Here is a 24618-nt window from a genome sequence, read left to right on the forward strand (position 1 = left end):
TGGAGCAGTTATGTTGTTGGGCTATCCGAGGGATAAGCCGGGAAATTGATAGTTTCCGAGTGTGTTGATACTCCACTGAGGCGTGAGACCTTGTGGAAAGCATGGATCTTCACTGAGGCGTGAGACCTCGTGAACAGCATGAAGCTTCACTAAGGCGTGAGACCTTGTGAATGCGGGATACTCCACTAAGGCGTGAGACCTTGTGGAAAGCGTGGATCTTCACTGAGGCGTGAGACCTCGTGAATAGCATGGAACTTCACTGAAGCGTGAGACTTCGTGCAAGTGTGTAAATTCACTGGGGCGTGAGACCCCGTGAAAGCATAAAACTTCACCGAAGCGTGAGACTTCGTGAGAGCATTGATGACTCGAAGAGTTATCGTGAGTGGTTGCACTCATTTTATGATTATTGTATTTTGTCGCAGAATCGACTTTTACCTTAGGGTATTCTTTATAGAGACATTAAGTTAACTTGAACACGTGGCGACGTGTCGAGTGAGGTCGGAGACGTTGTTTGGCTAATCACATTGCATTCATGCACACATAGGAGGTTAATACACGGCGTGATTACCGGACCTTCGTCGGTTTCCAAAATGGTCATAAGACCCGGAATGCCGTGTAAGAGCGTTTGTAGACGTCTCTTGTAGCAGACCGAAATGGCAGACCTTAGGGTTTACTGCTGATCTGGTTACCTTTGTTTGGTGTAAGAGGCACGCGGGCAGAAATGGTCCCACCGTTGCTGGTGCTAGGATTGATCCGTTTGATGTCCATCCGTTTCCGGAATGCATTGGTTAACTGGGTTAACCGCCATATCATATCATGCAACATGCATACTGACTTAGTTGCCGGGTGTGATTGTTACTTGTTAATCCTATTTGTAACATGTTAATTGTTATTACTGCCATTCATGTTCGTTATGGAATATGCAACCCTAGGATGTTATCCCTAGCTATAAGCCTAAGTGGCTATTCTATTATCTGTATCTATCAGTGCTATTAATTACATAATTCCTTGGAGTTGACCCTCGCGTCTTCTGTGTGTGCTTTGGCGGACAAACGCCCTTTGTCAGATGTCTTTGGCGGGCTGGTTCACGACGGTTCACCCTTCGGGGGGAACTAGGGTTGAGATGCTGGAATAGAAGCACATCGCGGTTGCGAGAGGAGGACGGATGGTGTACATAGACTAGGTCGTTCTGGATTTCTAATTCGGACGACGATCATGCCAGTATGTAGGTTTTAGTGCTGGTGTGAGCTCCTCGAGATGGGATTAGTGTAGGAGTAGAGTCTTAGCTCTGAACATCATTTGTTTCTTTGGGGACAGGGTAGTTTCCCACCTATAGCTTTTTGTGTGGTTTCTTTACGGGAATCACAGAGAGTTGGTTGGACTAGCTACTTACAGCGGGGGGGGGGGCTGTAATATATATTGTGTATTAGTTCTGCTATCTCTCGCAATTGCGTTTATTTAATTCAGTCTTGTCTTAGTTATTATCAAAAAAAAATATTCACGTTTTTCCACATTAAGTTTACTTTTGGTTACTAAAGTGACGCCACCGAAATCGAGGTGTTACACGTAGGACATCTGTTCTAAGGGAACTAGAATTTCACATTATGCAAAACATCTTATCTGAAAATCAGTTTGCCTTTACGAAAGGTAGACAAATAGCTGGTTGCATTTTAGTAGCAAATGAAATTGTTGATGCGATGAAGAAAAATCGCCAAGGAGGTATTCTTTTGAAGCTTGATTTGGCAAAGGCTTATGACAATGTTGATTGGCCTTTCCTAATGGACCTCCTTGGGGAAATGGGCTTTGGTAGTCGATGGCTAAGATGGATGGAGGAATGCGTGTCGACGGCTTCTCTAGCGGTCTTAGTAAATGGCTCTCCGACGGATTTCTTTAAAATTGAGATAGGGTTGCGTCAAGGGGACCTTCTATCCCCCTACTTTTCAATATATGTGTTAATGACCTTTCATGCATTTGAATCAGCTCTTAATCTTTCCAAATCCTTGTGGGTACAACGTCGGAGAATCCTTATTCATCAACCACCTTCAATTTACGGACGATACTCTCCTCTTTTGCCAAAATGATGAGGAGAAAATTAAGAACATTGGTGCTATTCTTGAAATGTTCCTTGCTATCACGGGGTTGAAGGTGAATTACTCGAAGTCTTTGCTCATGGTGTAAGGCCCTAAATTCATTTTGTATCGTTTTTGAGAAAAATTGAATAAAAATGAGGTTTTTGGCCAATTTTGTAAATTGACAGATTATAGCTGTCAACTTGTGTGGATTTTTAGAGTGTCTTAACAACCTCGGTTGAGAAAACTTCCTTCATGAGAGTTGTAGCCCTCTAAGTTAAGAAAATTCTCGAAGTGGAATCAGGTCATTCCGACCTCTGTAACTCGAGATATTCGCGTTTAAGCAACGGTGGTTCCGGCAGTACAGTACCAGCGAGTAAATTAGTTTGTTTTCTTCTAATTCCGAATTTGATTATGAAATTACTTAAGAGGGCTTAAGTTTTTAATTAGATTCAGGTCTGATTAAGTGCTTAAGTTATTGGGTCAAGGGTTTGACTTGGAGCGGGCTCAAGAGAAAAGAAAAGAAACCCAAGCCCATGAAGAGGGGGAGCCCGCGGTTGTATTAGGGTCTTGAAGGGGGGAAAAGTTTGTTTTCCATTCAGTTCTGAAACAGAAACCCTTGCACTCCTTACGTAAAGAAAACAGAAGAGAAAAGAGTGAGAGAACCACCCCTTGCACCCTTAGCCGCCGCCGACAAAGCCACCACCGCCACCTTGTGCGCGCGTGAGAGAGAGAGGGAGACCTGCGAGAGAGAGAGCTCAACTAGGAGGGAAGAGAGGGTCTTGGACAGAAGCTTTTGATCCCTTATTCATCACCCAACTTCTGATTTCTTCACTCTTAATCAAGGTAAGGGCTGGTCCTAGGAGTTGGGTAGCATGTCTAGGCCATATTCCCATGCTTTGACATGATTTTATGTATGAACTTGATTGATGTGCTTGAGGTTTTGAATATGCGATGTGTGCTGGACTTTTTCCATGTGATATTGGGTTACATTGTGAACATGTTACTATATTTGATGCTGGTAGATGACTTAGAACCCTTAGAATAGAATGGCTAAAACGAAATTGATGGCAAATGCATTCTCTGTCAGATTTCTGTGCTGGACAGTAAACTTCAGGTCCTATTTTCACTTGTTTCTGGTCGCCAAATAAAGAAATGATTAGCATACAAATTGTAGATCTTCGAAAGAGCTTTCCAGGCATATAAAGATCATAAATTTTGGTCTAGTATTGTGTGTTGTAGATCGTTTTGGGTAACTGTCATACCTGCTGTTTTTCCCTGTGTCGGACAGAAACTTTAAGGAGTAATATCACCTAGTTCTAGGGCTCAAATGAAAATGTTTTTAACTAGATAGTTGTAGATCATTAAAATATCTTTCCAGAAAGATATTATACATGATTTTTTGTTGGAGGACGCATTCTGTAGACCAGTTTCAATGAATGTTGTTTCTGCTGTCCAAAAAGCTAAGTTGCGAAAATGTGTTGTTTTCCATGCATAAGCCTCATGTTACCTTATTTGATAATTTATGTCATGATGTGCCATGCGTAAGTGTAAGTTTATGCTATGCCTTACGTGAATTGTGATATTATTGGAAATTGTTCAAAGGGTCGCTCATCTAGCTGTAATTCCCGATGTGTCTGTGATCGTTTAAATGTTGTATTTATGCGATGTTGATGTAAGACTCTAGGTTGACTTTAGAGACTTAAACAAAGAGAAACGTGTAATTAACTCGCTTGCAAGTAAATGTGAATAATATGGGCATAGGTCTAGTGTAGACTATAGTCCATGAGAACGATGGGCTTGCACGCGAGGGAGAATTGTGGATTGACTGTTGGTCTCCACGTGAAAAGGTTGACTGCGGTCACCTAGAGATTTTGTGGATCATTGCGGCTCCACGTGTTTGGTTGACTGCGGTCACCATGAGATTTTTGTGAAGTATTGCAGCTTCACGTGATTGTACATCTGCGAAAGTAAGTGATTGGCCAAGGCAGGATTGGTGGGTTGTGTGATGTGAGATTCCGTTAGTAAGTGACTCTTTCCCATAAAAGACATATAATGTACTTGAAGATGGTCGTGAAGATAATGGCGACGACTCATTCTTGGGAGTTGATGCTACGTGACGAGCCACTACCGCATGACGACTACACTTCTGATGAAGAGGAAGAAGATAAAGGGGAAGGGGCCAAGGATATGGTTGGGTTGTGAGACATCCATTTTTCTTTTGGGTTGAGAGTACCGAGTTTTGGAAGTATTGAACCATTACTTTATTTTAGTTGAGATAGTTTAACTTGATGTAATTTACTTTGAAGTTTTCTTCCGGATATTTATTTCATACTCTTTTCAATGATTAATAAAGTTTGAGGTTTACGTTGATGATTATTTCCGCAAGTTTGAAATGGTTAAGTTTCGAGAATTTTGTAAAATTGAACTTTTATCACTAATTCAAGATTAATAAATGAATCGACGAAAACTCTTTACGAAAATTGGTTAATTAGTTACTGTGTAACACTCGTGAAATTGGGGCGTTACATTGTGGTATCAGAGCTCCGGTTGAGAAACCAGAGCACTAAGGGTTTTGGGCTTACGAGTTTCCGAACTCGTTGGTGTTTTTGTTTTTGATAAAGATGTTTTCAAAGCTTCGCGGTGAGATTGGGTAGACTTGTGTGCTAAGATGTTTGCTTGATTGTGAGAATGTCTGTGATTAGTATCATTGCCGTGATACTTGAAATTAAGTGTTTGTCTCTAGGTCAAGATATTTTGAGAAAGTTGATCTTGGATGAGGGTCATAAGAGTAGATTGAGTATTCATCCGGGAATGACAAAGATGTATCAGACTTAAAGCTTCATTTCTGGTGGACTGAGATGAAGAAACGAGTAGTCGAGTATGTATCAACGTGTTTGACGTGTCAAGAGGCGAAGGTAGAAGCTAAGGATGAATCTTAGTGGAATGACATATGAATTCCAGAGATGAGATGTCAAGGGTACATGATTTTTGAGGTTGAAGTATTAGAAATTGAATCGATTGGATATGATCTCAATTTATGTGACTACTGGATGATAGGGACTCATTGACCTTTCCAGTGACTTTTTCTTCTAAATTTCCATCTTCGACATATTAAGCCTAATCAACTTAATCTTGAAGGGGGGTGATATTCAGAATTATAGCTGGTGAAGGACCATGATAGAAAGGTTGATAGGAATTGACAGACGTTGGTCAAAACTGAGAGATGAGTTTTGTTAGGCATTTGATCCCTTTGTGAAGAAGTCGTAGTGCGAAGAAATGAATATTCATCTAAAAAGTGTCGAAGAGTTAGAGGACATTATTGGTGCGAACTCGGTGAAGGTTTAGATTTTAAGAACATAAATTCTTGTCCTAATTGTGTAGGACTTAAAGTTTGTTCGAATTGGATTGAGAGATTAAGAAGTTGATTGGTGTGATAATGATCGAGTTAGAGAAAGGAAGTTTTAGCATAAGTTGAATACATGAGAGTGTTGATATGGATTTCAGAGAAATGTGTCAGGACTACTAAGTGAGATTTACTAAGCTGGATTAAAACCTTAGGCCTTGAGAGTTGAGAGACAGGTATGAATAAGAGATTTAATGGTTTTAGTTGTGACGATAGCAGTTGAACCTTTGAAGATTAAAATCTAGGGAGCGAAAGTTGGGCTAAGTCCCTTGAGGCACAGTATCTGGTCAGACCTTGAAGGGAATGAATTCTGAGCTATGCAGAGATTTTAGACTTAAAAATAAGATATAATTTGACTTGTGGATAAGTGAAAGATTGATTTAAGGTCTGAATGAGGATAGTTCTGAAACAAGAGATGACATATGGATTGTTAGGTATTAAGATGACGATTAGCTTATAAACGGTTGATCAATTGGATTTGGATTTGGCGCCTAGTGCCCTAGTACGAGCGTGATATCTAGGTCTATCTGCAGATGATTGCTAGATATCTAACGGTTGTTGCTTACCAAAGATTGAGGTTGGAATAGACGCTCCAAGTGGGACACGCCTGACCACATCTAGACTTTGTGTCAGACTTGATAAAATAAATCATATTTGATATTATTTCATTTTGTGAATGGTTTGTGATTTATGTGTGTGATGTGATTTGGTGTGCTGAAGGCTCATTGTTGAGTCATAGAGGCGGGGAAGAACACTGACCGAGTCAATGTCTTCCTTACGTTTTTGTGGTGTTTTGTGTGACTGTGTTACACTCTCGATTTTTGTTTTTCCTTACTTGGCAAAGATGGTGGATGGAACCATCAGCTAAGAAAGGATGGCGGATGGAGCCAGCGAACAGAGTGTGTCGATCAAGATGGTGGATGGAACCATCAAGGTCGATGAGATGGCGGATGGAGCCAGTGAACGGACTGCGTCGATCGAGATGGTGGATGGAACCATCAAGGTCGATGAGATGGTGGATGGAACCATCGGTGAAGCAGGAATGGTGGATAGAACCATTGGTCAGACCGAGATGGTGGATGGAACCATCAGGAAAGACGAGATTGGTGGATGGAACCAACGATCGTATTTGGTGGATGGAACCATAGATCAGACAAACCAGATGGTGGATGGAACTGTCGAATGAACTAGGTGGTGGATGGAACTACCGAACGAGTGAATTGGTGGATGGAACCTTTGAGCTCGGTGTCCGGAAAGTTTGTTTTCCCGTGTCTGAGCTGTTGATGTTGCATTTGGATCACCTGGACGGGACGCCGACCAGCGTGTACCAGCATGAGCATAACACCTGTTTAACTTAAACTTTTGTTGTTTTGTGTGACTGCAGTGAGGCAGTTTGGGTCGTGTTCTGACGGAAGAGTTCCGTGAGGTTCTACGACGAGTGTCTAGGTTATGGACAGTGAAATGAGAGTGACTTGAACGTCCTTACCAGTTATTTTTCGAGTTGCCATCTTTTTGATATTGAGCCTGATCAACTTGATATTGGAAAATGGTGATCGAAATGATGGTTGGTGTTAGACTATGAAAGGAACGTTAAGGAGAGACGGATTCCCTTTGTGAGAATGATGTGGAACTAGACCATTAGAGATGTCACGTGAAGACCAGAAAGATGAGACTAAGGACAATAACCTATGCGTCGAGACGACTGGGAAATTTGTAGGGAATATCTGAGTGCGCAATGGAAGCGTGGTATGTCTTCCTATAGTAGTTTCGAGGATGAAACTATTTTTAAGGAGGGTGGTATTGTAAGGCCCTAAATTCATTTTGTATCGTTTTTGAGAAAAATTGAATAAAAATGAGGTTTTTGGCCAATTTTGTAAATTGACAGATTATAGCTGTCAACTTGTGTGGATTTTTAGAGTGTCTTAACGACCTCGGTTGGGAAAACTTCCTTCATGAGAGTTGTAGCCCATTAAGTTAAGAAAATTCTCGAAGTGGAATCAGGTCATTCCGACCTCTGTAGCTCGAGATATTCGCGTTTAAGCAACGGTGGTTCCGGCTGTACAGTACCAGCGAGTAAATTAGTTTGTTTTCTTCTAATTCCGAATTTGATTATGAAATTACTTAAGAGGGCTTAAGTTTTTAATTAGATTCAGGTCTGATTAAGTGCTTAAGTTATTGGGTCAAGGGTTTGACTTGGAGCGGGCTCAAGAGAAAAGAAAAGAAACCCAAGCCCATGAAGAGGGGGAGCCCGCGGTTGTATTAGGGTCTTGAAGGGGGGAAAAGTTTGTTTTCCATTCAGTTCTGAAACAGAAACCCTTGCACTCCTTACGTAAAGAAAACAGAAGAGAAAAGAGTGAGAGAACCACCCCTTGCACCCTTAGCCGCCGCCGACAAAGCCACCACCGCCACCTTGTGCGCGCGTGAGAGAGAGAGGGAGACCTGCGAGAGAGAGAGAGCTCAACTAGGAGGGAAGAGAGGGTCTTGGACAGAAGCTTTTGATCCCTTATTCATCACCCAACTTCTGATTTCTTCACTCTTAATCAAGGTAAGGGCTGGTCCTAGGAGTTGGGTAGCATGTCTAGGCCATATTGCCATGCTTTGACATGATTTTATGTATGAACTTGATTGATGTGCTTGAGGTTTTGAATATGCGATGTGTGCTGGACTTTTTCCATGTGATATTGGGTTACATTGTGAACATGTTACTATATTTGATGCTGGTAGATGACTTAGAACCCTTAGAATAGAATGGCTAAAACGAAATTGATGGCAAATGCATTCTCTGTCAGATTTCTGTGCTGGACAGTAAACTTCAGGTCCTATTTTCACTTGTTTCTGGTCGCCAAATAAAGAAATGATTAGCATACAAATTGTAGATCTTCGAAAGAGCTTTCCAGGCATATAAAGATCATAAATTTTGGTCTAGTATTGTGTGTTGTAGATCGTTTTGGGTAACTGTCATACCTGCTGTTTTTCCCTGTGTCGGACAGAAACTTTAAGGAGTAATATCACCTAGTTCTAGGGCTCAAATGAAAATGTTTTTAACTAGATAGTTGTAGATCTTTAAAATATCTTTCCAGAAAGATATTATACATGGTTTTTTGTTGGAGGACGCATTCTGTAGACCAGTTTCAATGAACGTTGTTTCTGCTGTCCAAAAAGCTAAGTTGCGAAAATGTGTTGTTTTGCATGCATAAGCCTCATGTTACCTTATTTGATAATTTATGCCATGATGTGTCATGCGTAAGTGTAAGTTTATGCTATGCCTTACGTGAATTGTGATATTATTGGAAATTGTTCAAAGGGTCGCTCATCTAGCTGTAATTCCCGATGTGTCTGTGATCGTTTAATTGTTGTATTTATGCGATGTTGATGTAAGACTCTAGGTTGACTTTAGAGACTTAAACAAAGAGAAACGTGTAATTAACTCGCTTGCAAGTAAATGTGAATAATATGGGCATAGGTCTAGTGTAGACTATAGTCCATGAGAACGATGGGCTTGCACGCGAGGGTGAATTGTGGATTGACTATTGGTCTCCACGTGAAAAGGTTGACTGCGGTCACCTAGAGATTTTGTGGATCATTGCGGCTCCACGTGTTTGGTTGACTGCGGTCACCATGAGATTTTTGTGAAGTATTGCAGCTTCACGTGATTGTACATCTGCGAAAGTAAGTGATTGGCCAAGGCAGGATTGGTGGGTTGTGTGATGTGAGATTCCGTTAGTAACTGACTCTTTTCCATAAAAGACATATAATGTACTTATATTATGTTGTTGTTGATTTTGTCATTATCATTCTTTTTGTTGGACCTGACCCTGCTTGTTTGCTATGTGTTTATTTGGGGGGGGTAGATGGTCGTGAAGATAATGGCGACGACTCATTCTTGGGAGTTGATGCTACGTGACGAGCCACTACCGCATGACGACTACACTTCTGATGAAGAGGAAGAAGATAAAGGGGAAGGGGCCAAGGATATGGTTGGGTTGTGAGACATCCATTTTTCTTTTGGGTTGAGAGTACCGAGTTTTGGAAGTATTGAACCATTACTTTATTTTAGTTGAGATAGTTTAACTTGATGTAATTTACTTTGAAGTTTTCTTCCGGATATTTATTTCATACTCTTTTCAATGATTAATAAAGTTTGAGGTTTACGTTGATGATTATTTCCGCAAGTTTGAAATGGTTAAGTTTCGAGAATTTTGTAAAATTGAACTTTTATCATTAATTCAAGATTAATAAATGAATCGACGAAAACTCTTTACGAAAATTGGTTAATTAGTTACTGTGTAACACTCGTGAAATCGGGGCGTTACACATGGGATGCAATGTCCATATTGATAGGCTTCACTCTTTGGCCACTATATTGGATGTGAGTGTTGGTTCACTCCCAATTATGTATTTGGGAGCTGCCTTGCGTGATAACCCCAGGAGAAAAATATTTTGTGATCCCGTCCTTGACAATATGCGAAACAAATTGGGCCTATGGAGCTCCAAATGGCTATCGTTGAGTGGTAGAATGGTCATGCTTAAATCAGTGATGAGCGCGATACCAATCTATCATATGGTAATCTTCTTTGCCCCGGTGGGAGTCATAGGTGATATGGAAAAACTGATGCGAGGCTTCTTGTGGGTCGAAGGGAGGGCGGCCGTAGGATTTTTTGGATTGCATGGTCACAAATATGCAAAAGGATCCAACTTGGTGGGCTAAGCCTAGGATTTCGAAGCAGGAAAAATAAAGCTATGCTAATCAAATGGTTTTGGAGGTTCGGGAAGGAGAGGAATGCGCTCTGGAGACGGATTTTGTGTGCCAAATACAATTGCAACCCCCAGCTAATGCTGCTCCATGAGATTCAGGTCCTCACTCACACCTCTCAATTTATGCCCATGACATTTTCAAAATTTTGTGAGAGGACTCCATCCTTGCAAAAGTTTACATAGAGGGCTGCCACTGTAGTGTTGGTACAGGGGGAAACATCATATTTTGGATGGATCCATGGGTGGATTGCTCCTCTTTATATCGTAAAGTTCCCCGTCTCTTCCCTTTAACCGAGAACAAAAATGCTTTTCTTTGTGAGGTGGGGAATTTTCAAACGGTTTCTGGACTTGGGATTTTAATTTGCGCTGTCGCTTATTCTAGTGGGAACTAGACCAGCAGAGACAATTGCTGAGTTTTCTTAATCTCATAGTGCATCGTGTTGGTGAGGATTCAATCATGTGGACAGAGGATCCTAATGGAGTCTTTTCAGTCAAGAGCTCTGTGCGGAGATTGAACTTAGAATTTTTGGGGAAAGCACATGGTTGGTACCCAAACGTATCCGCAAATTGGTGCCTCCAAAGGCGCTGCTCTTTATTTGGAAAATGACTGAGAAGGGGTTAAAGTGAATTTACTGAGAAGGGGTATCTTCATTGAAAACGGTGGACTATGTGATTTATGTGGGCTAGAAGGGGAAACTGAATCTCACCTCATGTTGCGCTGCCACAAAATTTGGGGGTTGTGGTGCGCAATTTTGACCAGGGAACAAGTACTATATTGCATCCCTTCTACTTTCTAGAAACTGATGATATAGTGGCCCTCTCTTTGCATGAATTCTATTCCTATTTTATGGGAAATTATACTATATGCCTTGTGCTGGTCTATATGGCGCGCACGAAATGATATCGTCTTCAATCAAAAGGAGTTCTCTTCTGAAGGAGTGTGGGACATCCATCTTATACATATTATGTGGTGGGTCAAAGCCCGATGGAAGGATTTCCCTTTCTCACTTTATGATTTTACTCAACACTTTGAGAAGGTAAGGCTCCAAACATGGCTCCAAAAGTTCGTGTTGTTGATTGGAACCCGCCCTTTACTGGTTTAATTAAATTCAATATTGACGGTTCTTCTCGGGGTAATTCTGGAATCAGTGGGGCTAGAGGGGTTCTGAGAGATTCTTACGGTCTCACCCTAGGCATGTTCTCCATGTCTGTGGGATCAACTTGGGCTTATGTGGCTGAAGTAAAAGCCATTCTTAATGCTCTCCTTTTCTGCAAAAATCACGACTTCAATAATGTGATTATAGAAAGCGACTCCACGCTTGCAGTTGGGTGGGTGATGAATAACTCAAACCGCCCATGGAAGCTTTTGAACGACATCAATCAAATTGATCACTTAAGGTCTGAGGTGAATTGCACAAGGGTTTTCCATATTTTTAGAGAGGCAAATACTATATTGTACACAACTTGGCAAAGGAAGGGTTTGATCGTTCTACTCCTCAGATTGAGTTGTTTCCCCCTGCGACAGCTATGCTCTCCTAGCCAGCGGACTTCAATCCCTTTGGAGCTGCTTTCTCTCGCTGCTTTCTTTTGCATTTTGCTATGTTTTGTTTGTGCTTGTTTTCTTTCTGTTTCCTTAGCTGTAGTTTTGTTACTTCTGTTTTTCTTGTTCCTACTTTATTGTTTCTTTGCTGTGGACTTTTTGAGCATTGGGCTTTTTGCCCCTTTTGATTTGTTTGTAACCTGCATTTATATCTATATATTCAGCTTTCTAAAAAAAAAAACTAGCTTATCAGCTTGACAGGTCAAACATACACTTTATTTATATATTACATGAAATAAAAATATCATTTCATGTAATAGAAATTAATTAAATATTAAATAATTACATATTTTCACAAATAATTAATGTATTAATATTGCATTTAATAGTTATTAATGACATCAGAATAATTAATAAAAGTCAATTGTGATTTTTTCCGAAAATAAATACTATATTTATTTGACATTTATTGATTTTTATTGATATTAGAATAATTAATAAAAGTCAATTGTAACTTTTCTACCATTAAGATGTATGCTGAGTTTCAAAAAAAATATATGCTTACAAAGTCTTATTTTTTTAAAATGATCATGGTTATATTTTATATAACAAAATTAAAAAAAAAAGTCAATGTAATATCTTACGTTCAAAACGATATTAAATATGTCATAAAAATTGATATCTAATAGTTTTAAATGATTGATCTAGAAACTAACTCAAAAACTTTATATTTTATGTTTTCATATATACATCTGGAATATTAAAATGGTTTTGGTATATTAATTTAAAGCATAAAAAATTAGAAAAAAACTTAAATATATTGATCTACATATTAAAAAAAAAATACGAGAGATGAAGTATAACGTAAATATATGATATACGTATTTAAAAGAATACGAGAGAAGAAATATGAAAAGATCTTATGTACATATTCAAAATGCTCTTATTCCATTCGTGCTTGGCGCGGTATCAGTACTAGTAACAATTAGTATTACAACTCTTACGATGCACATTTGAATATTTTAAAAATTGAGACTTTAGTTTGTAGTTGAATAAATTTAAAAAGTGATTATAATTAAGCATAAAAGTTAATATTTTTGAAAAAGTCTATTTAAAAAGATAATGCATGCAATATATTGTAGATGATAAATTAATGCTCTGTTTGGATACAAAGTTGAAAATGAGAGATATAAGAGGAAAAAAGATAGGAGGAAGGAATATAAAAGAAAAATGAGATGATTTTAAAGTTATTTGGATTGAGAGAAAAATAATGAAAAAATGATGGAAAGGAAAATGAAATTGCTTGTATATTACCAATTTACCCTTCTTTGTTTTATTGTTATGTTTATCTATTTTCATTATCTTGTTACGTTTTTGGAAAGTTATTTATGGACTGGGCGAGACCCTAGGGTCCCTCGCCCAGGCGCGCCAGCCCAGGGCGACGTGCAAGCCAGGAAATTAGGCCTTCTTCCGGGAGGCCCAACCGGCCCATTAAGAGAAGATAGGGGCGCCAACCCCAACCCCCAAACCTATAAATAGGGGACGGTTACCAATTGTAAGAGACTCTTAGCTCATTAGAGAAGTAACAAGATTGAAATTCAGTTACTTTCTCTCTAAGCGGTTACGTTCTTACTCTCTCTAGATTCTCACATCACGATCCTTTCACTCTAGGTACAGTACCTCATCTCTATGTTCTTGGATGGAACATTTGGCGTCGTCTGTGGGGACCGGTAGATTTCGATTCCCGGACTACGTGGATTGTGATTTCGTTGAGAGAAGTTCGATTTTCTGTGTAATTCTCTTCACTTTTTGGATTTTTGGTTGAATTATTGGTTCGCTAGTGAAGTCTGATGGAGACATGTCGTCGAAGACGCGATGGAGAGCAGGAGCAGCGGCGCAGGTCGCCACCACGTCGCGTGAGAGCCAGGCCGCAACGCGAGCAGGTCCGCCGCGAAGAATCTGAGCAATTGACTCCCCCCCTCCGCCTCCACCACCTCCTTCTCCAACACCTCCGCTGCCTTCTCCGCCGTCCTCACCGAAGCAACAGAGGTCACCGGCGCACTCGCCAAGAGCCTCAGGGGAAGGAACACCGCCACCGCAGGCTCCAATCACCGGTCGAGATTGGAGGCGTCTGATCTGCAGTGTCGATGATATACGACAGCGGAACGATTACTTACAGGAGCAGTTAGAGTATTATCGTTTCGAGCAGCAAGACGAAGGGGAGCGTGAAGCCGAGGTCGTGGCGGAGTTTGAGCCGCTCTCAGCGGCGATGAGGGAGGTGGCTATCCCGGACAACATGAAGAATATCATTCTTGAAACGTATAGCGGAAAGGCTGATCCAAAGGAGCACCTGCTTTATTTCAACACGAAAATGGTAATTAGCGCTGCTTTCGACGCGGTGAAATGCAGGATGTTCCCATTGACGTTTAATGGCACAGCCATGGCTTGGTTTACGACTCTACCTCAGGGATCTATCACAAATTTTCGCGCATCTCATCGAAGTTCCTCGTCCAGTTCTCCGCGAGCAAAACCAAGCAGGTAACGATCAGTGACCTATACAATGTCCGCCAATCAGAGGGCGAGACTTTGAAACATTATGTGAAGCGATTCAGTGCGGCGTCTGTTAAAATTGAGGAGTCAGAACCACATGCTTGCGTGCACGCTTTCAAGAATGGGCTGCAGCCAGGAAAAATGAACAGTAAGTTTAGCCGTAAGCCGGCTCGGTAGATGGCAGAGATCCGGGCGCGGGCAAACACTTAAATCTTGGACGAGGAGGATGGTGCTTTCAAAAGAAAGTGTGTAAAAATGGAAAAGGATGGCGATCAGAGGGACGCGTCATCGGAAGGCAAACAAAGTAAAGAAAAAGGAGAAGGTGGTAAGCGGCGAGATAAGAAGGTAAAGTCAGGAGAGAAGGCCGCGAAGGAACTATTGTACCCTAGGAAGGAAAGCTTCGAGCGTCGTCGCCCGTGGCATCAGGCCGACTCCCGCCGGCGAGAAGAGTCGGGGAAAAGTTTAAGTGCGCATTTGACGGAACTACTTCGGGAGGTCAAGGCGACACATGCGGTTGAGGAAGGCGAAAAGGAGACCAATCCGCCTCGAGTGACGATGGATAAAACAAAGTGGTGCGAGTACCATCGCTCGGCGGGCCTCGACACTGGGGATTGTTTCACCTTAAAGAACGAGATTGAAAGGCTCATCCGGGCGAGACTCTCGCAGTTAAATGACCGAGGTGGCCGCTGGCACGGCGAACGACAACAGGGAAATCGGTATAAAGGGGGCCGTCAGCAGGATGATCGCAGGCGAGATGATATTCGTCGTACGCCGACCACTGACAAGAAGGAAACGCTGGCAACGAGGAAGAAGGGGGCAGAAGAAACCTTCAACAAAGATCTCGAACCGCTAGTTGGGACGATAAATACAATTACAAGTGGCTTTGGTGGAGGCGGGAACACAGTCTCGGCGAGACGAAGGCATGTAAGGGCGGTTACATCAGTGCAAGAGTATGAAACCCGATTCAGTTTTCATCACCCAGATCTCATAATATCGTCAGCAGATTTCGAGGGAATCAAGACGCATAAAGATGATCCTGTGGTAGTAATGGCAAGGATCAATAGCTTTAATGTGCGAAGAGTTCTTTTGGAACAGGGAAGTTCTGCAGACATTATCTACCGCGATGCGTTCGATCAGTTGGGATTATCAGACAAGGACTTGATGCCATGCACTGGGACTCTGGTAGGCTTTTCAGGAGAGCAGGTCTGGGTGCGTGGCTACCTGGATTTAGACACGGTTTTTGGTTTTGATGAGAACGTCAAGCTTCTGCGTGTCAGGTTCTTGGTATTGCAGGTCGTGGCATCATACAATGTCATCATCGAATGGAACACGCTCAATCATCTCTGCGCGGTGATTTCAACGGCTCACCGAGTATCCACTAATCTACGGAAAGGTGGGAAAAATCGTGGTCGAACAGAGGAGGGCGAGAGAGTGCTATAACAACTGCCTTAGTTTGTATGGAAAGAAGGGAGTCGGCGAGGGACACAGGTGCCACGAGATTGAGGTCTTAGAAGGTGATCAAGATGGGCAGGGCGTGTAGGATCAGGGGCGAAACAGACCAGGAAGATTGGAGCGAATGATTGATCAAAAGATAGAAAGATTGAGGAACAACCATGGTCAGAGAAGGCCAGATGGCAGGACAGGAAGAGACGGACAATTCACGGATGCACATGCAGAGGAGCGTTGGGCGAACGTAATAGAGGGTTTGGAGATGTATAAATTCAGCAGAGGAGTGCTAGCGATCGAGCCCAGGCTCACGACCAGTCAAGAAAGGCGCCTAGAGAAGCTAGTAGAGGACAATTTTGACCTTTTTAGTTGGACTCAGAAGGATGCGACGCTTTGGGGGCTGCCAAGATTCAAGAAGAGAGAAAGGAAAAAGGGGCAGTGGTGCAAGGAATGGATCAGCTGAGCCTCCAGTGCGGTGGCGGCGAACGAAGTGGTCACAAGGCACTTGAGCGACCACTGGAGCCCAGCGTGCCGCCGCACGGGTAAGGGAAAAGGAAAGGCAGGATATTGGAAACCAGTAGGGTCGACAATTTTTAAACCTGGGGCAGCTAGGCACGGCAAGAAGAGAAGCAAGTTAAGTGAAGTCCCTCGCTACTGTGGGGCGAGCTGGCGAAAAGATCAACCTCGCAATGACAACGAGTGGGAGGCAAGCACATCGGGTTTGAAGGACGAAGTGCTCGGCGTGGTGCTCTGATTTGGGGGGCTGAAGACAAGAGCAAGGACGCGGCGAGGAAACTGAAGTACTAGGACAAAAATAAAGATGGACTCTTTTTCTCCACCACGGGAGTTTTTTAAAGATCCCTCTAATGTAAAATCTTTTTACAAGTCAAATACAAAAGGATATTCCCAGCAATACTCCTATCTTGACTAAATTATCACGGTCGCCCGGTGGGAAAAATTCCCTAAAGGTGGCGATCCCAACATGACCTTGATGTCTGGGGATCGCTCCAGAAAGTCCGGCGCGAACCGCTGCTACTCGATTAGCAACTCAACTAAAATGTCACGGTCGCCTGGTGGGAAAAATTCCCTGAAGGTGGCGATCCCAACACGACCTTGATGTCTGGGGATCGCTCCGGAAAGTCCAGCGCGAATCGCTGATTACTCGTTGGCGATGTGTGCGGATAAGTTACTTATCCCAAAAGCCTCCCCGAAATATGGGCGAGCAAAACCTCCCTGAAATATGGGCGAGAACTCAAAGCTAGGCTAAGTCTCGGGCAACTCACATGGCCATTGGGACCCCAGCAACACGAAATCTAGACCTAAAGGCGTAAAACGAACAAGTGGAGAAAATATGGCAGGGCGGTGAATAAAAGAAGACGGACGAAATTGCAACAAAATTCTATTCATTATCATAGAGCAATATTAATTACAAAAGGTTAAGGGAAAATCAATACAAAGTATTCAGACTGCATTTACATTTTCTACTTTCCTTGCGTTTTCAGCAACCGCAAAGTATGCAGCGTCGAAGCCTGGAGGATCATCAGGGCCGACCAAACCCTCGGGGGTGACCTTCTTGAAAGCTCCCATCCTGCTGAGATCTATTCCCTCATAAAGGTACTGGACCTGGGCTTTAGCAAGGAAGAAGCCGCGGCCGCGCTCTTCCACAGCCTCAACAGCAGCTTCGACTTCCAACCTCGCTCGAAGGGTTTTGGCTTCAGAGGCCGCCCGGGTTTCCGCCTCCGCAACAGCTTTAGTTTTTGCTTTGAGTTGGGTCCTCACCTCGGCGAGAGACTTGTTCGACAACGCCAAATCGCTACGCAGGGACGCAATCTCCGTGTCTTTGGTGATACAAGTTGCCCTACTCACGGCAATTGCCTCGGCCCTCGTCTCTAACTCCTTCTACAAGTCATCCAGCTCATCCTCCAAGTCCTTCATTCTCTCTTCACAAGCGGATAAGTCAGCCTTGCGACCGCTCATCTCGATACCCAGGTTGTTCAGCTTAATTACATGGGCCGTCACCTGAGTCAACAACCTGTCACGCTCACCGTACGCTTCGAGCGTGACAAGACAATAACTCTCAGCCTTCTGACGGAGCTCTTCAACTTCAGCGGCAGAGGCCGAATCCGGGGATAACTTGGCGAAGAGACACATCGCGTGCAGGAGACTCAAGATGGCTTCTTTTGCCACACCATCAAGGTCAGGATTCTCAGCTCCTTTCATATTACCAAAGAAAGGATCAGTCAGCATAAAGTCGACATGAGTGGGTTGTTGGTTTGAAGGAGAGCTCTCCTTCTCGCCAGCGTTCAGATGACCGACGGCGGGGAAGAAGGGCGAGGGGAAGGTGAGACGGCAGGAGCTTGATCCTCATCACTACGACTCGCTGTGTGGACTGGGGAGGCCCTGGGTGAGCTTACCTCAGCTTGTTGGGATGATGGCCAGAAGGGAGGATTGTTTGAGGGAAATCAGAAGCAGCACCCTCAGAAGCACTTTGACCAATAAGAGTCTCCTTGGGAAGGGGCGAGGGTCCCGCCTCGCCCTTGGGGTTTGGTTCATCCTCGCCCACTGTGAGACCCAAGTTTTTAAGTTTGGAATAAATCGAATGAAATTTCTTTTCACGATTAATTTGATGTAACGTGAAGGAAAACCTGGACAAGTGCTTATTGAATGGGATAAATTTGTGAAGGAGAAAGTTCAGGAAAAAGCTAAGGATTGTATCAAAGTCGATAAAAGTTATAACACGATTAGTATTCGCTTAAACCTAGGTCAAGAACGTTAGTAAACAATTAATTTACCCTTAAAGCACTATAGGAACTAATTCCAAAAAAAAATATTCAGAGGAATGTCAGAATTTCTCTTATTCATTTCCATGACAAGCGTTTCGATACGAAACCCTGGAATGTACGAACGTCAATTTCCAACACTCGGAAGTTTGCCGAAACCGAAACCCTGATAGTTCAGAAACCCTAAAATCAACGGACGATGAAGACTTTTTCTATTCGGAGCTTCAAATAAAGATTTCATTCGCGTACGCCCACTCTAATCGACGTTCCGAATCTTTCTTCAGAAGGAAGTTTCTGCATCCGAGGTCAAAAGCATAAAGTGCATAAAGTGCATTTTTAAGCCGGTAAACATTAAAAACAAGCCTCGAAAACCAAAAATCATACTGATATTTCTTTGGAGAATTAGAAGATTCAGCGGGAAGAATATCATGTCTAAAATACGTAGGAATCAGTAGGAAAAATCGGAATCGCGAAATAATCATTTTCTCACGTTTTCAATTTCCTATATATACTTTGAAAAATGAAAAAAAAAAACAAAAGCTTCACAACACACACACACGGCCGAGGCATTGGAGAGGAAAAAGGAGGAAAAGTGATTTTTCCAATTCTTGACCGATCGTCGTTCCGTTCGTTGCTACGCGTAGACCTCGAGGTACTGATGCTTTTCCCTACCTCTGATCGTAAATTATGTCGCTTTTCTCTATGTCTTTCTGTGCTCAAAGTTTTGAGCTTTTTGTAAAACTGTCCAAATAAGTTGATTTCAGTGTCTAAACTTATTGCCTACGTGCTCTAGAGCATGAATATCCGGTTGTTTTCTGCTGAATCTCGCCGAATTGCCGCCGAGTTTCAATTCTGCTCAAAAACCCATTTTTATGCTGAGGTTCCGTTTTTTGATTAAAAACTCTCGACTGAGCTTAGCTTCAGTAGGATTAGTTGTTATAAATGTCGTTAGGATCGACCCCATCTAATTTGTTTTTCGAAATTCTGATTTTGAGTTTCTGAGCTAAAAATATTGACCAAAATACCCCTGCGACAGTTTTCGACCCGATAATTTTTCTGAGAGTTTCCCTGGCCTAGATATCGCCTAAGAATACCTAGGAATTGATTTAGATCGAAGAAAAAGTTCGAAAACCCTATTTTCCATAGTGGCCGAAACCTATTTGCTTGGGTACCGTGTCCAAAAATAATTTTTGGGCCTCTATGACCTGAGCCATTGTGTAGCTCTTTCAATTGTCGAAATTTTGGCGCCGGTTTCGTGTCATTCCGAGTTTTGTAGCTCGAGTTATGCACGTTTTAGCGAATAAAGTGTTTTTGTACAAAACTTGAATCGAGTCAAAACTCATCCATTCGGGGGAAGCCCTTCCATTCGTGCCTAAATGTTGTACTCTGAAGCTTCTTTAGCTTTGTCGAACATTAGTTAGGATTGTTTCGACTGTATCGACTTGTGTTAATTCATTATTGCTTTGTTTGCTCAAAGGTTCAATTGTGGAAACTTTGGGATTGATTGAACAAGCTTGTGAGGGAGACCTACACCGCGAGACTGGAACAACTCGAGGTGAGGGCAACTTACTTACTAGCTATTGCTTTATAGGCGTCGATGAATTCGACTTGAATATTGCTTGAATGTTGGATATTATATTGATATTGTTATTGAACTGAGCTATATGCCATTATTTCTGCTGAGTTTATGATGTTTTGCATATGCTCTATTGAATTGTACTGATTTGAGATAGTACATGATTATATGATTTCGGAGTGTGGGAAAACGTGATGTTATGCCATGCTAATGACGAGGTTTGGGAAATGTTAGGCAGGCTTTGACCGGAGGTCTAAGCCATAGTCATTTTAGGATCGAGACCTTCCCGGGGAATTACTTAGGTTTATTGGGATCTTTTTACTTATAGAGTTTTGGAACAAAGAGAAACGAAACTTGACTTCATAAATGAAATTCATAATGCATTAACCAAAGATAGAACATATTCAAATAGTAATAACAATTTCTTGGAAAAGACTTAGGATCTGAAATAAGTTTGAAAACGGGAAGTGTCGGCGATCCTAGCGTTGTGACTGGGACAGTCACTGAATGCGAGCAGCATTCTCTCTAATCGTTGATCAGTTGTTTGGCCATCGAGATGGTGAGCCAGGGTAACTTGAAAGGTCACTCAGTGCGAGATGCATTCTTTTGCTCGTGGAGCAGTTTGGTTGGCCATCGAGACGGTGAGCCAAAGTGACTAGGAAAGTTACCAAGTGCGACTAGCACTTCTTTGTTTACCTCAGGGTATTGTAGAGACAATGTACTCTAGCTAGACACGCGTACCTTGGTGAGGACGTTTCGTTGTTTGGCTAACCATATTGCATTCATGCATACATTTCTTGGAAAGTGTGCTGCTTTTCGAAGGACGATCTCAGATCGAACTTCATCGGAGCGAGATGCTTCATTGGAGCGAGATGCTTCACAGGAGCGTGCTGCTTCACAGGAGCGAGATGCTTCATAAAAGCGAGATGCTTTATAAAAGCGAGATGCTTTACAGAAGCGAGATGCTTCATACGAGCGAGATGCTTTAGCGGAGCGAGATGCTTGGCTCGTCCCATCCATCGAGATGGTGACATTTTATCCGGATCATATTTTGAGCATGACATTGCATTGGCACGCCATGCACCTAACTATATTTGTTGATGGGTTGGAGATCCAATTGTTATTTGTGATTTGATGATGATAAACATCGTTATATATCTTGATGATTTGATGTTGATAAATGTTATGTATATACCTTAGGGTAGGCAATACGTAAGTTATACGTATATATACAACATATATATATATACCCCCCTTATTCTTCACATGTTGCTTGTATTATCTATTATATTCTGTGAGTTGACCCTCGCGCCTTGGCTTTGTGTTCATGTTTGTGTTTGGGCGGTCGGCCTGCTGCCAGACGTTCAACAGCCGATTCGAGATGGTTCGTCGTTCGGGGAGGACCCGGAGCGAAATGACTACTACTGAGCCTTCGACGTGGACCCGGACTTCATGCAGGATCAGATGAGGGTCGATGTTAGGGGTGTAGTACATCGGGTGTCGTTGTCATAGCTCTGACTGTCATTTCTTATTTTGGGGCAGGGTAGGTCCCCGTCTATTAGCTTTTTGTGTGGTTCTCTTCCATGAGGATCACAGGGAGTTTGTCGGACGTAGAAGTCTTTCTTTTGGAAGCCGTTTTGGGCTGACTTACTCTTCGGAGGACTGTATTTATAAAACTTATGACTCTATTTATGAGTCACACTTATTTGCCTGCGGGCACTACTTTCAGTTATTTGATGTTACTTTCCGTCACTTGAGGACTATCGTAACGATGTTTTTAGTTGCAGCGAGGGCTGTACTTATACTGTATATTAGTCGCTGTTAATCGCGATTGGGTTGAGTCTTTAATTCGTCAAGTCTTTTATTTACTTAAAACAAATATCGAAAAAAAAAATATACCTGCTTTTCCGATTTATTTTATTTTTGAGTTACTAAAGTGACACTCGGAAATCGGGGTGTTACATTGTGGTATCAGAGCTTGTCTTTGGAGACGCCGTTGGACAACATTAGGGCTAGAAAGTGAAACAATCGAGAGGAAAGCAGAGTGCTGTAGTGAAAGTTATTTGGAACAAAGACACGGACGATGCTATATGAGAGTGAGAGGAAAAAGATCAAGGAATAATATCCGGAACTTTTTGCTGAACCTTAAGTTTCGAGGACGAAACTTTCTTTTTGGAGGGTAGTAATGTGAGACCCAAGTTTTTAAGTTTGGAATAAATCGAATGAAATTTCTTTTCACGATTAATTTGATGTAACGTGAAGGAAAACCTGGACAAGTGCTTATTGAATGGGATAAATTTGTGAAGGAGAAAGTTCAGGAAAAAGCTAAGGATTGTATCAAAGTCGATAAAAGTTATAACACGATTAGTATTCGCTTAAACCTAGGTCAAGAACGTTAGTAAACAATTAATTTACCCTTAAAGCACTATAGGAACTAATTCCAAAAAAAAAATATTCAGAGGAATGTCAGAATTTCTCTTATTCATTTCCATGACAAGCGTTTCGATACGAAACCCTGGAATGTACGAACGTCAATTTCCAACACTCGGAAGTTTGCCGAAACCGAAACCCTGATAGTTCAGAAACCCTAAAATCAACGGACGATGAAGACTTTTTCTATTCGGAGCTTCAAATAAAGATTTCATTCGCGTACGCCCACTCTAATCGACGTTCCGAATCTTTCTTCAGAAGGAAGTTTCTGCATCCGAGGTCAAAAGCATAAAGTGCATAAAGTGCATTTTTAAGCCGGTAAACATTAAAAACAAGCCTCGAAAACCAAAAATCATACTGATATTTCTTTGGAGAATTAGAAGATTCAGCGGGAAGAATATCATGTCTAAAATACGTAGGAATCAGTAGGAAAAATCGGAATCGCGAAATAATCATTTTCTCACGTTTTCAATTTCCTATATATACTTTGAAAAATGAAAAAAAAAAAACAAAAGCTTCACAACACACACACGGCCGAGGCATTGGAGAGGAAAAAGGAGGAAAAGTGATTTTTCCAATTCTTGACCGATCGTCGTTCCGTTCGTTGCTACGCGTAGACCTCGAGGTACTGATGCTTTTCCCTACCTCTGATCGTAAATTATGTCGCTTTTCTCTATGTCTTTCTGTGCTCAAAGTTTTGAGCTTTTTGTAAAACTGTCCAAATAAGTTGATTTCAGTGTCTAAACTTATTGCCTACGTGCTCTAGAGCATGAATATCCGGTTGTTTTCTGCTGAATCTCGCCGAATTGCCGCCGAGTTTCAATTCTGCTCAAAAACCCATTTTTATGCTGAGGTTCCGCTTTTTTGATCAAAAACTCTCGACTGAGCTTAGCTTCAGTAGGATTAGTTGTTATAAATGTCGTTAGGATCGACCCCATCTAATTTGTTTTTCGAAATTCTGATTTTGAGTTTCTGAGCTAAAAATATTGACCAAAATACCCCTGCGACAGTTTTCGACCCGATAATTTTTCTGAGAGTTTCCCTGGCCTAGATATCGCCTAAGAATACCTAGGAATTGATTTAGATCGAAGAAAAAGTTCGAAAACCCTATTTTCCATAGTGGCCGAAACCCCTATTTTCCATAGTTACACCCACCATGCCTTGGCAAGGAACAGATGACTTGCCGGCTTAGGTTCCTTTGGCTTTCTTCTTTTTCTTTTTCAGCAGGGAGATCGTGGCTCTGGTCCCTCCATCCGTGCCAGGATCAGCCTCTTTGGATTTGTGGGATTCCTTCGTTAGGGAAGGGAGAGCGGTGTTGTTGGTAGAACCCGGCGCCGGCTCGTCAATCTCCGGAGGAATGACGGCGTCAGGCGTTGGCTCGCTGGACCCAGGAGCAGCAATGTCTGGCGTTGTCCCGCCAGCCTCAGGAGAGGCAGTGTCGATTGTAGATCCTGGCGCAAGCTCAACCGATGTGGACCCTCTGACCTGTTTCTTTGGGGGACGGATGGTGGTCTCAGCGTCAGCATCCACAGCAGCGCGCTTTCTCTTACTTCCTTTAGTATTGAAGACAGGTGGAAACTCGAACGCTTTGGCGGCCTAGGAACGCTCCAGTTCGACCTTAGTGAAATTAATTCCTCCTAGGAATGAGCTGAGGGTGTTCTTGCGAGCGGCTTCGAGCAACTGTGAGCACTCAAGGACCGGAAGCCCAGCAAGAAAGCTAAGGATGATTTTATCTTCATCATTCAGCGACGAATCTGATGGCAACTGAACAACGCAGCGGCTCTTGGTCTAGTAGAAAGGAAACAGGGCAGTCTTGTCTCGAATGGTGAAAGCTTCAAGGTAAGTGGGATGCACGGTTATGCGGAAGTACCGGCGCTCAGGCCCCATCTTCACGTTTCTCTTGTAGGGGTGAAGACGCTGACGGCTTGTGCGCAATTTCAGAGAAACCCACCCTGGGGTTTTGGTTTTTAAAGACTTTGGCTCCACGACGTAAAAGTAAAAGAAGTGGGCGGCTTTTGGTTCAAGACCAACGACGTTGCAAAGAATCTCAAAACACTGAATGAAGG

At 42.4% G+C, this 24618-nt stretch overlaps 1 protein-coding gene and 2 long non-coding RNA genes across 3 annotated transcripts; all 3 read left to right on the forward strand.

The window, feature by feature from the left end:
• Nucleotides 1-2450: 2450 nt before the first annotated feature.
• Nucleotides 2451-4442, forward strand: LOC130735195 (uncharacterized). Its single transcript, XR_009018334.1, has 2 exons — nt 2451-2915; nt 4137-4442. It is a non-coding gene; the product is annotated as an uncharacterized LOC130735195 (long non-coding RNA).
• A 3017-nt stretch (nt 4443-7459) lies between these two features.
• On the forward strand, nt 7460-9632 carry LOC130735196 (uncharacterized). The gene is made up of 2 exons (XR_009018335.1): nt 7460-8020; nt 9327-9632. It is a non-coding gene; the product is annotated as an uncharacterized LOC130735196 (long non-coding RNA).
• A 4943-nt stretch (nt 9633-14575) lies between these two features.
• Nucleotides 14576-15760, forward strand: LOC130735921 (uncharacterized). Its single transcript, XM_057587790.1, has one exon. The coding sequence runs from the start codon at nt 14576-14578 to the stop codon at nt 15758-15760; it is 1185 nt and encodes a 394-aa protein (XP_057443773.1).
• The last annotated feature ends 8858 nt before the right edge of the window (nt 15761-24618 follow it).

The sequence above is a fragment of the Lotus japonicus genome, chromosome 2, assembly GCF_012489685.1.
Source record: "Lotus japonicus ecotype B-129 chromosome 2, LjGifu_v1.2".
NCBI lineage: Eukaryota > Viridiplantae > Streptophyta > Magnoliopsida > Fabales > Fabaceae > Lotus > Lotus japonicus.

Coding starts and splice junctions, on each gene's coding strand:
- LOC130735921 (XM_057587790.1), top strand. CDS start 14,576: ATGGAAAAGGATGGCGATCAGAGGGACGCGTCATCGGAAGGCAAACAA.